This window comes from Diceros bicornis, chromosome 28 (assembly GCF_020826845.1).
Source record: "Diceros bicornis minor isolate mBicDic1 chromosome 28, mDicBic1.mat.cur, whole genome shotgun sequence".
Taxonomy (NCBI): Eukaryota; Metazoa; Chordata; class Mammalia; order Perissodactyla; family Rhinocerotidae; genus Diceros; species Diceros bicornis.
In genome coordinates, this window is record NC_080767.1 from 41,502,410 (window position 1) to 41,517,758 (window position 15,349).

General features: G+C 57.2%; 1 protein-coding gene across 3 annotated transcripts in view; it reads left to right on the plus strand.

Annotated features, from left to right (window-relative positions):
- Positions 1–15,349, plus strand: part of COL5A1 (collagen type V alpha 1 chain) — a 171,967-nt gene that overhangs the window by 56,787 nt on the left and 99,831 nt on the right. For all 3 annotated transcript variants that reach the window (XM_058524443.1, XM_058524444.1, XM_058524445.1), the window contains exons 5-7: positions 12,288–12,419; positions 13,658–13,795; positions 14,324–14,587. In XM_058524443.1, the coding sequence (XP_058380426.1) occupies positions 12,288–12,419; positions 13,658–13,795; positions 14,324–14,587 (534 nt within the window). The remainder of the gene's footprint in view (positions 1–12,287; positions 12,420–13,657; positions 13,796–14,323; positions 14,588–15,349) is intronic.

Below are 15,349 nucleotides of genomic sequence, written 5' to 3' on the forward strand. Positions count from 1 at the left end.
GCTTTTGCTCTGAGCCTCAATTTCTGAGGATGTGGAAAGTCCATCTCGGACTCGTTTTCCAGTCTGTGCCGTCCTGGGTGTGTTCGGAAGCTCTCTCAGCACTGGGAAGGACAGGGTTTGTGGGGGCGGCACCGTGCAGCCTCTGCACCCTGAGGAGCCGAGGCACTGGGCCAGCCAGGGAGGCTGTTCAGAAAACCCCAGGCCCCGAGACGGGGTGGAGTTGCCTCCATAGGTAATTCCTCCGTTCTGTTTGGAAAAATTGAATAATAGTCACCCTCCCTCCCAGCGTTGAAGGTGGTGTGTTCTGCCCTAACAGCCCCATAGTCTTGTCCTGATGGTCGTCCAGACGACTCTTAACAGCAGCCTAGGAGAAGTGCATTGTGAGCTCCACAATACACACGGGAGAACCTGGAGCCCAGAGAGGTAAAGCCACCTGCCTAAGGTCACACAGCAGGGAAGTGCAGGGCTGGACTTTGGGCCCAGGTCTGGACCCCTCCCTGGATCAGGAGGACATCTTGGTTCTCAGGTGAAGGGGTGAGGGGCGTTGGGTCTCTGATGTCAGACTTCTGTCCCTGTCTCTTTAGGTGTCTCGCCCTCCAGCCCAACAGAGTTGCTGCCTGCTCACTCCCCTCTCGAGGGTGACCCTCCAGCCGGCTCCTGGTTCTCAGTCCCTCCGGGGCTCCAAGGCCCCTGGGTGTCTCCACTCAAAGTGAGCCCTCCTCCTTCCTGCCCCTCCCACCCCAGGCCCTGGCGCCTCTCACCTCAGCCCGGAATCACTGCTCTCTCTCGTCTCCGCTGGATTTCCTAGGCCTCTCCGGGTGGTGTCTGTTCAGCTGTGGCCAGACCATTCAGTCTTTGTCCATAAGGCAGTCCTTCAGACAGGTCTAGGGGGCGACTGGCTGGCAGCCAGGACTCGAGGGCCCCGAGAAGACTCTTGACCCTCATGGAGGCCTGGAGAGTGCACACTGCCTCTCCAGCGCCGAGCCTGGCCTGCTTACAGTTGATGCTTCTGAGAGGCTGTGTGTTTAAAGCCACTTCTCAGGAATTGGGAAGCGCAGACAGTCCCCATGAGTTTAGCCACACTGTCTCACACTGGCCCTCTCATGTCCAGGGGGAGTGTTTGCAGTCGAGGTGGCCCAGGGCTGGGCACCTTGGCCAGAGTCCTGCCGTGGGGCCTTGCTGCTCATGATAACTCGGCCCCTCACTGTTTGGCTCAGTGCTTGAGGGGAGAAGGGGTCACGGCTCAGAGTCTGCTCTGTGATGGCAGAGGGCATGTGGGGTAGCCCTGCCTCTAAAATCACCCACTGCGGGCATGTGCGTGTCCTGCGTGCAGGTGAGAATCCTTCCGACGGGCATGGATTTGCAGAGAGACTGAGTCAGGTCTGGCTGTCACAGATGATGGCAAGTTACTCTCTTGGTTGACAGAATAAGACTCAGAAAGGCCTTTCAGGCTGGGACCATGTTCTGGAGCCAAGGAGATGGAATTCAGTAAGGAGACGTGAATTTCTGTGCTTGGGTTCAAGCGATCAATTGTGCAAGTGCAGGATGGGGAATGTGGTGGTGAGGCACTGCCTCTGGAGAAGATGTGGGGGTCTGTGAATGTCCAGCCCGCTAGTGACCGTGGGTGTGATGTGATGTTGCAGTAATACATTCACAACAGAGGGCAGGATGATTGAGGGTCTGGACCTTGCCCAGTGGAGGCTGCGTCACAGACCTGAGGTCTGAGCCTAGGACGGGGAAGGCGGGAAGGAGAGGGAGTTGGTGCCCGAGGGTGGAGATCCTCATCCAGGGGGACGGGGATGAGGCGGTGGCAGAGCAAGGACCGTGCATGGGACGTTCACAGATGTGAGTCTTCAGCATCCACCTCCTCCACCAGGGCCCAGCTCTGAGGCCACCCTCTCCAGGATGCCTTCCTTGACCTCCCCAGGCTGAGTTAGTCACTCCGTCACTTGGGCTGCCTCCTGATGAAGCACTAAGAGCTTGTGACTTCAGGTTAGGCATGGTGATTTTTCATCTTTGTGCCCATAAGTCTTGTCATAGAGGGGCTAAAAATGCTGATTGAGTGGGAGAAAGAATGAACAATCAGAGCTGACTGTCTTCGTGCAGGAGAGGCTGTCACCCTTTGTCAGGGAGTGAGGGCTGATGGTGATGGTGATGATGGTGGCCATGGGGGTCATGGTGGAGGTGTGATGATGATGACACTAATGATGGTGATAGTGTGGTGTTAATGATGGGAATGGAAGTGATGATGGTAATAGTGGTGGTGGTGTGGTGGTAACGGTGGTGGTGATGGTGATGGTCGTGGTGATATTGCTGATGGTAATGGTGGTCATGGTGGTGATGGTAGTCATGGTGGTGATGGTAATAATAGTGGCAGTGATAGTAATGGTGGCGATGATAGTAATGGTGGCGATGGTAGTAATGGTGGTGGTGATGATAGTAGTAATGGTGGTGATGGTAGTAATGGTGGTGGTGGTAGTAATGGTGGTGATGGTAGTAATGGTGGATGATAGTAATGGTGGTGGTGATGATGGTAGTAATGGTGGTGGTGATGATGGTAGTAATGGTGGTGTTTGCTACCTAGTAGCCTAGTAATGGTGATGATGATAGTAATGGTGGTGGTGATGATGGTAGTAATGGTAGTCATGGTAGTAATGGTGATGATGATAGTAGTGGTGGTGGTGATGATGGTAGTAATGGTGGTGATGGTAGTAATGGTGATGATGATAGTAGTGGTGGTGGTGATGATGGTAGTAATGGTGGTGATGATAGTAATGGTGATGATGGTAGTAACAGTGGTGATGGTGGTAATGGTGACGATGATAGTAATGGTGGTGGTGGTGATGGTAGTAATGGTGGTGATGGTAGTAATGGTGATGATGGTAGTAACAGTGGTGATGGTGGTAATGGTGATGATGATAGTAATGGTGGTGGTGGTGATGGTAGTAATGGTGGTGGTGATGATGGTAGTAATGGTGGTGATGGTAGTAATGGTGATGATGATAGTAGTGGTGGTGGTGATGATGGTAGTAATGGTGGTGGTGATGATGGTAGTAATGGTGGTGATGGTAGTAATGGTGACAATGGTAGTAACGGTGGTGATGGTGGTAGTAATGGTGGCAGTGATGGCAGTTGTTGCTGATTTATCCAGGCCTCACTGAGTACCAGGTCCACTAAGCCTGCTGCACATACCATCACACTTAGTCCTCAGGATACTTCTGTGAGGCAGATCTTATTATTCTCTTTACAGATGAACAAATGGAGGCCTGGATAGATTAAGTGATGCACTTAAGGCCCCACAGCTGGCGAGGGAGGGATCCAGTGCCTAGGCCGCTTGTGGTCAACACCTCACCCCTCTGTGCGGTGGTGACCAGCGTCCATGCTCCCTCCTCTGAGGAGCTTGTCACAAAGCGTGTGTCCCATGCTCAGCGATCTCCCCGTGCACAATGTCCCCAGGCTTGCTGCTCTGAAAGTCTGGAGAGGAGAAGGATGGAACAACGTGACTGATGTGCTGCCCAGGTGACAAGTACAGACCTTTGGAACTGGGGCTGGGCTGGTCATCTGAATGTCCAGAGTGAAATATCTAGGGCTGCACAGCCAACAGAGAAAGGATGTGAGACCCATGCTCTTTATAGAGTCTTGTGGGTTTTTGAGGAGGGGGGCCTGTCAGCCTGGCCCCTACCACTGGCTCTGCTGCCCTGTCCCTCGGTCTGTGGACGAGGTGTCCCCTGTGCCCCTGGCCCCACCCTGGAGCCTCAGGTATGGCATTGCACAGCCTGCACTAGTGCAGGTGTGAGTAGACTCGACCCTGGACACCCTGGAGCAGCACCTGGCCGGTGGTGCAGGCGAGAATTGGGCTGGGACCGGAGGCAGCCACGTGGCGGAGGGAAGGTCACAGATGTCGACCAGCGAGGCAGGGGCTGGAAGGGCAGCAGGAAGTGGTTTCTGACCACATGGAAATCTTTCTTTAACACTCACCTAAAGAGTGTCAGACTGGCTCGCAGACTCCATGGGTACTCTGAAAATCATGGAAAATGTGATTTAGACCTCCCCTGGCTCGGGCCCGTCCTCTTCCAGGTGTGACTCCTGGATGAAAATGTCACAGCAGGATTTTAAATGTGGTCTGTTTGGGCCTCAAGAGCTTGAACAGCGGAATCAGGTGGCCCTTTCTGTGCAAAGTCTCCCAGGACATCAAGGATGTTGCTCGTAGAAGGGCCCCCCAGGAGGGTCCCCCCCCCCCCGGCCACTGCAGGCCGGTCGCGTCCGTCAGAACCCACCAGGCTCCCCGGGGAGGACAGCTTTGCCGGGTGGACAGTGAGGGTCTGTGCCTGCGCGCATCCCTGCTGCTCTGTGGACCCGTGAGTTGGTTCCTGGTACTTGTTGAGAAATGCAGCCCTGCCCCAGCTCCTGTTCACAGGGGCTGTGGTGGCTCCACCCTCCTCGCAGCCCCCAGGCCGGCGTTGCTTCCCCCTCGTTGTACAGACGAGGAAGCCATGGATCCACACCTTTGGAGAAGGCACCTCCGTTCCACTGGTGGGGATGGAAACCCAGGTGTGCCACCCCCAGAGCCCGGTGCTCCCACCTCCTTCCTCTGCCCATCTGGAGAGAGCCCAGCGGGGAGCCCGGCACCCTCTCTGAGCTGGCCGGTGGGCACACCGACTTGGACCAGCTGCCCTTTGCACGGGTGGTGCCGATTTGTGGCACCCGCTGGCAGCGGGAAGGTCGATGCTTCCCTCTTGTTTTGCTCCCTGGACAACAGACAGCGTGCTCACCCGCCATGCCTCCCGCATTCTTGAACAAGAAGTGTTTGTCTTCTCAAATTATCTGGGTCTCTGTTTAGGGGCGTGAAGTGCTCTGGCTAAAATTAGACTAGAGAATCCACAGGAAAGGCCGAGGGCGCGGCGGGATCCCCGGGGCCTGTTTGGGTTGGACGCGGAGGGTCGTGGTGCCGGGCGGTGGTGGCAGGCGGGCTTCCCCAGGGACCCGCGGGATTTTTATTGAAAGAAGGGACGCAGAATCAAACGGCAGGGAGAGGAAGTGAAGAGCCGTTTGGTGATGAGAGGGGCGGCTGCACGGACACGCAGGCTGGGAAGCGCCACAGCGAAAGCCCCCCTCGTCTGGGCAAACTCCACGTTTTCCGACTCCGCAGCCCCTGAGGTTGCAAAGCTCTCCAAAGAAAACTCTGCAGTTTCCTCAGCTCAGCACAGAAACGCAGCCTGGGTAAAGTCTCCTTATTGGAAAAGGCAGGACTGATTCCCTCAGCACAATGCTCCTGGCTCAGCCAGGGCCAAGGACGACACGCGCCCCGCTGTGTCCAAGTGGCCGAGGGCTCGCGGGCCGCACGGCCCATCCTGAGCAGGAAGAGGGGGTGCTGACGGCCGCCTAAGGCCTCGGGGCTGTGCAGCAGAGCAGGCTGGCCGTGATGACTGCCGGGCACGGTGGCGGAAGCTTCTAGGGCCCCAGCAGAGCTTTGTTGACCTGTCGGGGGCAAAAATCGGGCGTGTAAAGGGAGAAAGCCGTCCTCATCAGAGTGAGGGACGGAGTTAAAACAGCAGGCACCTCCTTCTCTGGGCGGGTGATTTGGTCCATGCGGGGGAAGCTGCGTGGGGCCACTGGGTTTGGGGCTTGGCATTTAGAGCTAACCTGAGTGACCAAAAGGCCTCGCTGGGGATCAAAGATGTGGACTCAAGATCACCCTGTTCACCAGGCCAGGGGGCTGGTACCTGCCTGGGTGAAGTGACAGCATTATTTATGGGAGCTGGAAGCCCGAGGTTGCTGTATGCGCAGGACATAGCACTTGGACAGCAAGGAGACCAGGCAGCTCTGGCGTGGGAACCATGGGGTGGTGACTCGAGAGCCCCCACTCTGTGCCCTTGTGAGAATGGTGCTCCTCTCTGGGCCTCAGTTTGTGCGTCTGTGAAATGGAGACAAGAGCGGGAAACGAGGTCCTGCTCACTCCTGGAGAGGCTGTGAGGACGGGTCGGGGCTCACCCCTGTGAGCACAAAGGAGTCGAGGAGTCTCTCTCCCCGAGACACGATGTGGGCTGGGAGCGTGAAACACCAAGGCACGCAGCAGGCAGCACAGGCTAAGAAAGGGGTCAGGGTCTGTACAAGCAGCTCTAGGACCCTGTGGGCTGCTGCTGAGGGAGGGGACCGAGTCGCAGGCCCCTGGGTGTCACCCCAGTGCCCTCCGCAGGTCAGCTCTGGGCGGGGGCCTGGGTTCAGAAGGTTTCTGAGGTTGTATCTGGGCTCAACAAGAAAAAGTACAGTGGGAGACGAGCTCTCTGCAGAGTGCGCACAAGGTATCTGGTGTCCCCAACCTACAGAACAAACTCGAAGTCCAGGGGAACCTGAAATGAATAAGCGGAGGTTGCGTTCTGGCTGTGCAGCATCTCGGCGGCAGGGTCTGTCTCTCTGCCTGGGCTGGAGGAGAGTCGGGGGAGGCTGGAGTTTTCTTTGGCTAAATGGGAAGACCGAGGCTCCCAGAGGCTTCGTCCTGTCTGGGGTCGCCCAGCTGGTGGACAGCTAGGCTGGGACATTGTCGCATGTGCCCCCTTGCTTCAGAGAGAAATTGGCTGGCTCTAAGTTGACATTCCAGAAGGAACAGTGCATGCCCAGGAATTCTTGAGGCCTCACTGGGGACGAAAGCAGGGGCGCTTTCCTGGGGGGCTGCCTTTGGCTCGAAACGTAAGGTCAGAGGTTGTCTGAAGATGTAGGGGCCCTTCTCAGTCCTGCTGCACCTTAGAATGGCCAGGGCTTCGTGGATCCCGGACCCCACGCCCCACCCCAGAGCCCGTTATGTCAGAGTCTCTGAGGGGGGCCTGGGTTCCGCGGGGTCCCCTGCTGGGCGTGGGGCAGGAGGACACAGGACTTCTCTTTGCCTTGGACCCCTCATGGTATTTACGGGGTCAGTGAAGGTCACGGGTACCCCATGACCCCTCATCCGGGGCCGCCCGATGCCCCTCATGATACCCCACCCAAGGGCTGCCTGTGCCCCCCGACCCCATTAGTGCTTTTGCGTCCAGCAACCGTCTCGTCTCTGCTCAGAACAGTTTTCACCCACAATTGGGAAGAGAGAGGTAGGAGCCTTGACCAGGCCCCACAGCCCCCCGGGACAGGGCAGGGGTTGTACCTGGCTCTCTGGCTTTGTGGTCCTCGTGGAGCATCCAGGGGTGTAAGGCCCCCGTGTGCAGGGAAGAGCTGGTGGGTAGGCTGGAAGGAGCCCTGGATGAGGATCTGAGTCCAGAGCTGACCTGGCTTCCTCTATGCTCTGAGCACGAGCCTTAACACCTGTGCCTCAATTTCCCCTCCTCCACAGTGGGGAGGGGGTGTTCTGAATGACACACCTAGAGAACAAACGGGCACGTTTTTTGAAAACCCACTGGAGGATTTGGTGGGAAAAATGATTTTAAACAAGTCTGGGCGTTTGCAGAGGAGGGTGGGCGCTGGAAATGAAGGGGGCTTCATGCTTGCAGGGGCAACTGTGCCCGGGTCTCGACTGAGCACGGGTTCACTCTGCTGCAGTTTGGGGGAGCGGGTGGGACAGGCGGGGCACCGGGGCTGGCTGAGAGCCGGGTCAGCACGGACCTGTGCTTGGATTCCAGAGCTTGGGGGTGAGTCTGCGAGAAACAGCCCGCTCCCTGCCTCTTCATAGCGTTTACACCCAGCCTTCAGCTGTGCTCACTGCCTGGTGTGTGGGCGGTGTGTGCCACCTGTGCGGAGCCGGGTGCCCTGGGATACAGGGACATAGAGATGTGCCGGGCACGGCCTGAGGCCTTGGGCTTTCCGGGGAGGCAGGCCGTTTACCAGACAACTGTGCCGCAGCGTGCTGGCTGCTCGATCAAGGGGCGCATCCAGTGCCAGCAGTCACAGCTGCTCCCCAAAGGCCCCCTAGCCTCCTCTTCCTGCCAGGAACTATATTTGGAGAACATATATTCAAATGTCAAGCTGCCAATTGAAAGGAGAAAATATTTTATTTGAATTGGATGAAATCTGAACTAGAAGTCATGTTGTTTAATAAAAATGTGTGGTTTTGATTCACTGTCCTGTCATATGGTTCTCATCTGCTGGAGAGTTTAAAACGTGGGCCAGGAGCCTCTGACGTCCAAAGGAGGAAAGAGGGAGAGGGGGAGAGGGGCAGAGGGACAGAGAGAGAGCACGAGCTGGTGGGCGGCTCTGCCAGTCAAGGGAGATGGAGAGCATCGTGAACTTGGAGAGTGAAGCTTCTGGTTTGGGTGCTGGCATGGGGAGAACGTGTAAAATGCTGAGAAGTGGGCAAGTGGGGCCCCTCTCCTGCTCTGCCCCCAGTTTGTTGTGGTGGCCCTGGGGCTGGGGCAGCAGCAGACAGCTCACCCAGCATCCCCACTCTTCCTGAGAGGGACGAGACTAGTGGCAGGATGGCAAAGGGGCTGCAAACCGTGCCCCACGGGGACTGTGGCTGGGCTGTGGTCCAGTGACACTGATAGGCGGAAGGTCCATCTGCATGTGCGGCCACAGGCAGAGCCAGACATGGGGGCTGACCTCAGAAGGAGGAACTCTCTACTCCTTAGAGCCGTCTGCACGGAGTCAAGTCTGCCTGGGGCGTTCTGAGCTCCTTGCTCATCATTTGAGGTTTTCAAATCCGAGTTGTGGGGCACGTAGTTGGAACCATGCCTCAGAGATCAGGTAGGGATAGGCCTTTTCTGGACTCTAGGGTTGTCACCCTGCCACTGCGTCACCCCTACTTTGCCCCATCTCTGGGCCAGTTTTCCCACAGAGCCTTTGGGATGCTAAGGAGGGTGGTGGATGCTGTCCCCAGGGCCGTGCACACCACCAGCACCTTGCTTCACAGACCCCGGGAGGCCATCTGGGGACCCATGCTTAGTGACTTCGGGTGTCACATCTCCCCAGCCCTGCTGTGGTCCAGTGATGAGAGCCCACATCTGGCCTATTCCTGCGCCTCTCTCTGCCTTCCTGGCACAGCCTGGGGTCTGGCACAGAGAAGGGGCTCACACACTTTCACCAAGTGAACGGCAGGTTGCACGTGGCTTCCTTGCTTGGGCCTGTGGTTCCAATATGTGCAGGGTGGGCACCGCCTCCTTTGGGTCAAGCTCACGGGCACTGTGTTCTTTTGCTCCACTTGTGGCTCTGCCTTTCAAGAGCAGTCCATGCCTTTTGCTGGACCATGGCACAGCAGGGCCAGAAAGGGATGGTGGATGTGTGGGGGCATCAAGGAAAGCCAGGTGAATACATGGTCTGGATATGCATGTGATCTTATCCGTGGAGTACAAGGCAAGCACAAGGTGTTAGGGAGAGTGTGGGCACTGCCAGGCCATGTTCTGGGCTGTGGCTGCATCTGCTGTGTGTGATGCAGTGGCTAGCACTTAGTAGGTGCTTGAGAATTGCTACTGAATGAGTGGATGGATGGTGAGTGGATGGATGAATGGAAGGATGGATGGATGCGTGGGTGAATGGATGGATAGGTGCATGGATGATAGGTGGATGGTGGATGGATGCATACATGGATAGATGGGTGGGTGGATGGATGCATGGATGATGGATGGTGGATAGATGCATACACGGGTGGATGGATGCATGGATGATGGATGGTGGATGGATGCATGGATGGGTGGATGGATGGTGGATGGATGGATGGTGGATGGTGGATGGATGCATGGATGATGGATGGTGGATAGAATTATACATGGGTGGATGGATGCATGGATGATGGATGGTGGATGGATGCATGGATGGATGGATGGATGGTGGATGGATGCGTGGATGGTGGATGGTGGATGGATGCATGGACGGTGGATGGTGGATGGATGCATACATGGGTGGATGGATGTGTGGATAATAGACGGATGGTGGATGGGTGCATGGACGGGTTGGTGGGTGGATAAGAAAGAGCTGGGCTCTTTGCCTGCAGTAAACATGCCCACCTTTTCTCCCCTCCTTGAGTGCTGAGAGCCGTTGCTTGTTGAGTCCCCTCTGAGTGTCCACCTCCACTGGCCCCTCCATGTGTGCGTGCTTGCCCCTCTTTCAGAAGTGTTGTCCTGAACACAGTGTTCTCTTCCCTTCCCTCCCCACGTGTGTGCTGCCAGGTTCCCACTCCTCATCCACCTGGGACCTTTGCAGCCTCTTGACTCCTCTACAACCTGCCCTCCCTTTGAGACTGTACCTGAACACCGCACCCCGCCTTGATCTCACATCTTTAATACTCCTTACTGAGCGCCTTCTGTATACAGGAGTTTTGCCTGGAGGACTTGTAGCCTCCACAACTTGGTGAGGTGGATATTACAACTTTTGTGCTCGTTTTTCATGGAGAAAAAAGCAAAGCTCAGAGAGGTGAGCAGACTTACTCTGGGCCACGCAGCTAGAAGTGGCTGTGTGGAGCATGCCCTTGCCCCGTGTGCCCCTGTGGGTTGGTATTCCCTCTGCCCTCAGCAGCCAGTTCATGTGGCTTACTTTCCCCGGTGTGTCCAGTGTGCGGGGCTCCCCCTCCATCCCAGGTGCAGTGCCAGACCCAAATCAAGTGTCTCCCTGGAGGAGAGCCGCCCACCACACGATGACCGGGGTCTGCAGACAGAGCTCGCAGTAGTGAAGGTCCCCCTGCCTCTCCCAGCACCCCAGCACCCAGGGCCCGAGGTATGCAGGGTGACTCGCCGGGGTCACAGCACACAGCAGGAAGCACCTCAGAGTCTCTGGGGCTGCAAGCCAGAGCGGAAGGGTCTTCTTGAAAGAGGCAGGGGCTTGTGCCTGATGGGGTGAAAGTGAAGGATACACCGTGAGAAGGTGCAGCCCTCCGGGTGCAGCCTGTGGCACCTGGACACCGTGACCCACTGGGTGAGGGTTTCACGGTGGCCTCAGGGCCTGTCCTTTACTGTCACACATAACATATTCCGGAAAAAGTGCGTGCATGGTGAGCAGCAGCATTGCAGCGGGCACGTGGTGGGACGGGCTCTGGGACCAAGGCGTGGAGTCCTGGCACAGCCCCTAATTACCCCCGCCTGGGGCACCCTCTGCAAAGACTGAGTGCCAACATTCGGCGTGCTCGTCCACATCCTTTCCCGCCTGTGAGCTCTGCGGGTCTGTAGTGATGGGAGCCGCGCAGGCTGTGTTGAGCGGGCCCCGCCCTGCTGCTGTGTGACTGTGATGCCGGGCAGGTGGTCTCTCTGGGACTCAGTGTTCTCTGCTGCAGAATGAATTAATAGGACGTAATTCGTAGGGTTCTTGTGGCAAAAAGGGATGGTGGCACGCAGCCTCCTTGCCCCGTGCCTGATGTACGGTCAACACTATCTAAACATCAGTCATGTATAAAATCTTTACTCTATCAGTCGGTTTATATCCGTCTGATTGGGGCCAAAAGACCCTCTGCCTGGGGGACCTCGAACCTTTGATGACGTTTGTGAGACCTGTGCTTCTTAGTGCTGGTAGAAGCCCTTTCGTTTCTCCATTGTCTGTACATCTTGATGAAAGCAAATGGAATGAAATGGTTGCATGCCCTTCCTAGCTGACACGGTGGGACTCTTCGCTGCCAGGAGCATGCCTCAAAAAGAATCAGAAAGTTCAGTGGTCGGTGGTGTGGGTTCATCCATGTTGTGGCATGTATCAGTACTTCATTCCCTTTTATGGCTGAATATTATTCTGTTTTATGGACGGACCACACTTGTTTATCCATTCACACATTGATGGACACTTGGGCTGTTCCCTGCTCTTGGCTGTTGTAATGAGAGCTGCTGTGGACATAGGTATGCATGGACTTGTTGGAGGCCTTGTTTGTCATTCTTTCTTGGGTGAACTGATTTGGGTGAATTGTTTATGTACCTGCCTTAGTTCTTAGGATTAGAATTGCTGGGTCATGTGGTGTTTTGCCTCTTTAAAAGTAAACCCTGCTCCCCCATGGTTGGGGGTGATGGGGAAAGAGGCAGGGTACCTCCAAGCCCTCACAGTTTAGGGTGGAGGAGTTTACAGGTGGCGTGTATCACCCATGGTAGACAAAAGCTGGCAGGTGCCTAACAGGTGTCTGATGAATGGATGGATGGGTGGTTGGCTGGGTGGATGGTGGATAGATGGGTGGACAGATGGGTAGGTGGGTGGGTGGGTGGTTGCGTGAGTGGGTATATGGACAGATGGTGGATGGGTGAGCAGGCCAACCTGGCTTGAGTGGCTCTTGGCGACAGCAGCTCCCCAAGAGGAAGGCCAGCCCTGAGGACAAGCTCCTCCTCATAGGCATGACGCTGGTCTCCTGGGTCTCCATGTGAGTCTACCCTGTGCTGCTTGTTCACAGACTTTTGTTCTTTTCCCAGGGTGACATCCAGCAGCTGCTCTTCGTCTCGGACCACCGGGCAGCTTACGATTACTGTGAGCACTACAGCCCTGACTGTGACACCGCAGTCCCCGACACCCCCCAGTCTCAGGACCCCAACCCTGACGAATATGTGAGTTAGTCCGCTGGGTTCCTCTGGGGACCATGGGCAGACCCGCCGGTGGGGGTCAGGCAGGCAGGGTGGGGGCGGACACAGGAGCCAGGGACCCCTGTCTTAAATGAACCGCTGGGCGAGCATGTGAGTTGATCCAGGAGACAGTCGTGGGATGCCTGACTCACTTGAGGAAACTGTCTGTGCTCTCAGAGCGACGGAGTCACAACGGGTGTTTGTAAAGAAGCTTTCACAGAAGTTTCTAGATGAAAAGGGCGAGGTCTCTCTTACCTCTGGCTTACGGGCTCCCCACCACGAGCCGTGGTGCCCACGTGGGCTAAATCTGCTGGGTGCTCTGGGGCTTGCCCAGTGGTGGGAGCTTAGGGCCGTTGTTGCAGAATGATGGGTCCTCTGAGCCCCAGAGCAGCAGCGACTCTGCAGAACAGCCTGGTCCCCAGTGTTTCAGGGGTGTGTCCGATGTCTTCGTCCTCTCCCCATGACCTGCTGTGGCCTGTGGGTCGACCTTTCTCGTCCACCTGCCCCCACACTCCAGCAGACCCTGGCTTATTATTTGCAGTTCTTTCTGCCACTTCCCAGTGAAAATCCTCTCCCACCCCCTGCTCGGATGTGACTCCCATTTCTTTAAAGCAGTCTTCAGTCCTGCTGTTTGTTTCTCCTCCGGGTCTCCCTCCCGTCATGACCAGTCCTGAAGCTGCAGGTCCGTGGCCCAGGCACATCTTATCAACCCCGAGGACGGGGCTGGACGGTGCTCCTAGCTGAGTTGCCGCGGCCGAGGCCTCCTGGCCGTCCCCCTCCTAGTTCCTCATGTGGAAATGGTTCTGAGGGCGAGACCTTCTCTTCTTACCGTGAAGTCCGCCCTGTTGTGGTGTGGGGCTTCAGTGAAGGTCAGGGGGCATCCTGAGTGACAGTGGCATTGCCAGCCCAGCCCACAGTTTGGCTGGTTGTCTGGCCCTTGGCTTCTAAAGGGTCAGAATGTCTGGAGCTTTTAGGACCCCACTCTCCTTGAAGGGGACCTGGGGTCCCCCGTTTCCTCCCTTGGGCTTCTCATGGGGCTGGCTCTCCTCCCCAAGGAGCTGGAGGGGAAGAACCCCATTCAGGGCCCCCAGCGTCTCGTGCCTGGAGCTGGGCATGACTTTCTGGTGTCCACTGTTCCCGGCTGAACCCGGGGGATGGAGAAGAAAGCAGCCTGGCTGTCGATGGGCCTCCTCCTTCCTCACGTGGTCCCCGTTTACTTTCAGTACCCAGATGGGGAGGGCGAAGGCGAGACCTATTACTACGAATATCCCTACTATGAGGACACGGATGACACGGGCAAGGAGCCCACCTCCACCAAGACGCCTGTGGAAGCTGCCAAAGAGACTACGGAGATTGCCGAGGTCTGGGCCAGGCGGGCTGCCGGTCCCTGGAGGCCGTGGTGTGGTGGGGGAGGGCGGGAAGGAGCGGTGGCAAGGTTGTGCGGGGCCGTTTGGTGATGCGTGGAGACTGGGAGGTGGTGAGTGGAAGCTCAGCGGGGGAACGAGTGACCCAGTGACCGAGTGACCGTTTGTGCTTCGTGCCCCTGGGGAGTGTTGGGCAGAGGGCTTTTCATGGTGACACGTGACGTCAGGACACAGAGATGTGAAGGAGAGCAGTCCCCTCCCCACAGGTGGCCGGGACACCGGCCCATATTGCTGTAAGAGTCTGGAATGTTCTCTTACTTTTTTTTTTATTTTGAGACACAATTCACTCTTTCCAAGTGTGTAATTCTGGGGTTTAGTCCACGCACAGGACTCTCCTGGGCCGCAGTCCGCAGGGCTCCCTGCGGGCCCCCAGGCCTGTGCTTGGCAGCTCCCTCTCAAGCCGCAGAGGAAACCCAAGACCTGGTCCCCGGTCCCTAACCACCTCTCTCTGCCCGGGGCTCCCAGGAGCTGACGCTGCCCCCTACGGAAGCGGCTCCGGTGACCGACACCAGCCAGGGGCCTGGGAAGGAGGAGGATGTCGGCATAGAGGACTACGACTATGTGCCCAGCGAGGACTACTACACGCCCCCGCCTTACGAGGACCTCAACTACGGCGAGGGCATCGACAACCCCGATGAGAACCCCGACGAGAACCCCGACCAGCTCCCTGACCACGGGGTGGGGGCCGAAGTTCCCACCAGCACAGCCAGCACCTCCAACGGTTCCCACGTAATTGTCTTCCTGCCCTGTGGGCCTGGTCTGGGGAGGGGCAGGGCTGGGGTGTTCCTCCTTTCTCTGCTTTTCACCTTCGCTGTCCTGGGGTGACTCCCCTGCACCCCGGCCCTTGGGCCCTGTGCTGCTGGGCCGTTTACATGCTCCCCAGGGATACCCAGCCAGTTTGGAATCACCAACCTGCTGAGTGACCTCAGGGTGGTCAGTTTTTCGTCTGCAAAATGGGTGGAATGAGCCCCACCCTCCGGGTCTCTGGGGTCCAAGTGGAGACGGATGAGGTCATGTGTGTTCGCAGACAGTGTCCCTCTGTGTGACTGGGGGGGTCAGGCTGGACAGGTGCACGAGTTGGGGATCTGGGCGAGCACAGGAGACGTGAGGCCAGATAATCTGGGGCCCGACCACGGGCCTTCCTGCCAGGCACGCCTGCCTGAAATCTCCGCCAGTTCCCTCGAAAGTTCTGTCCCCTCTCGACCTCAGTGCTCTGCTTTACAACACGGCACTGGTGACGCCCGCCTCTTGGGGTTGTTGCCAAGGGTTCAGATGAGGGAGGAGTTTAGCACAGCCCGCAGCACTGAGTGAATGCTCAAAAATCGCCAGACGTGATGCTGGAGTCTTGAGGGCCACCGAGCAGACACACTGGCTTCTGATGGGTCCACACCCCTCTGTCGGCCGGCGTGGAATTAGGGACACCTCATCCCGGGGTGGTGCAGTCTGGCACGGTGTGCCGATCCCCAGGCGGCCCTAGCTTGTCACGGGGTC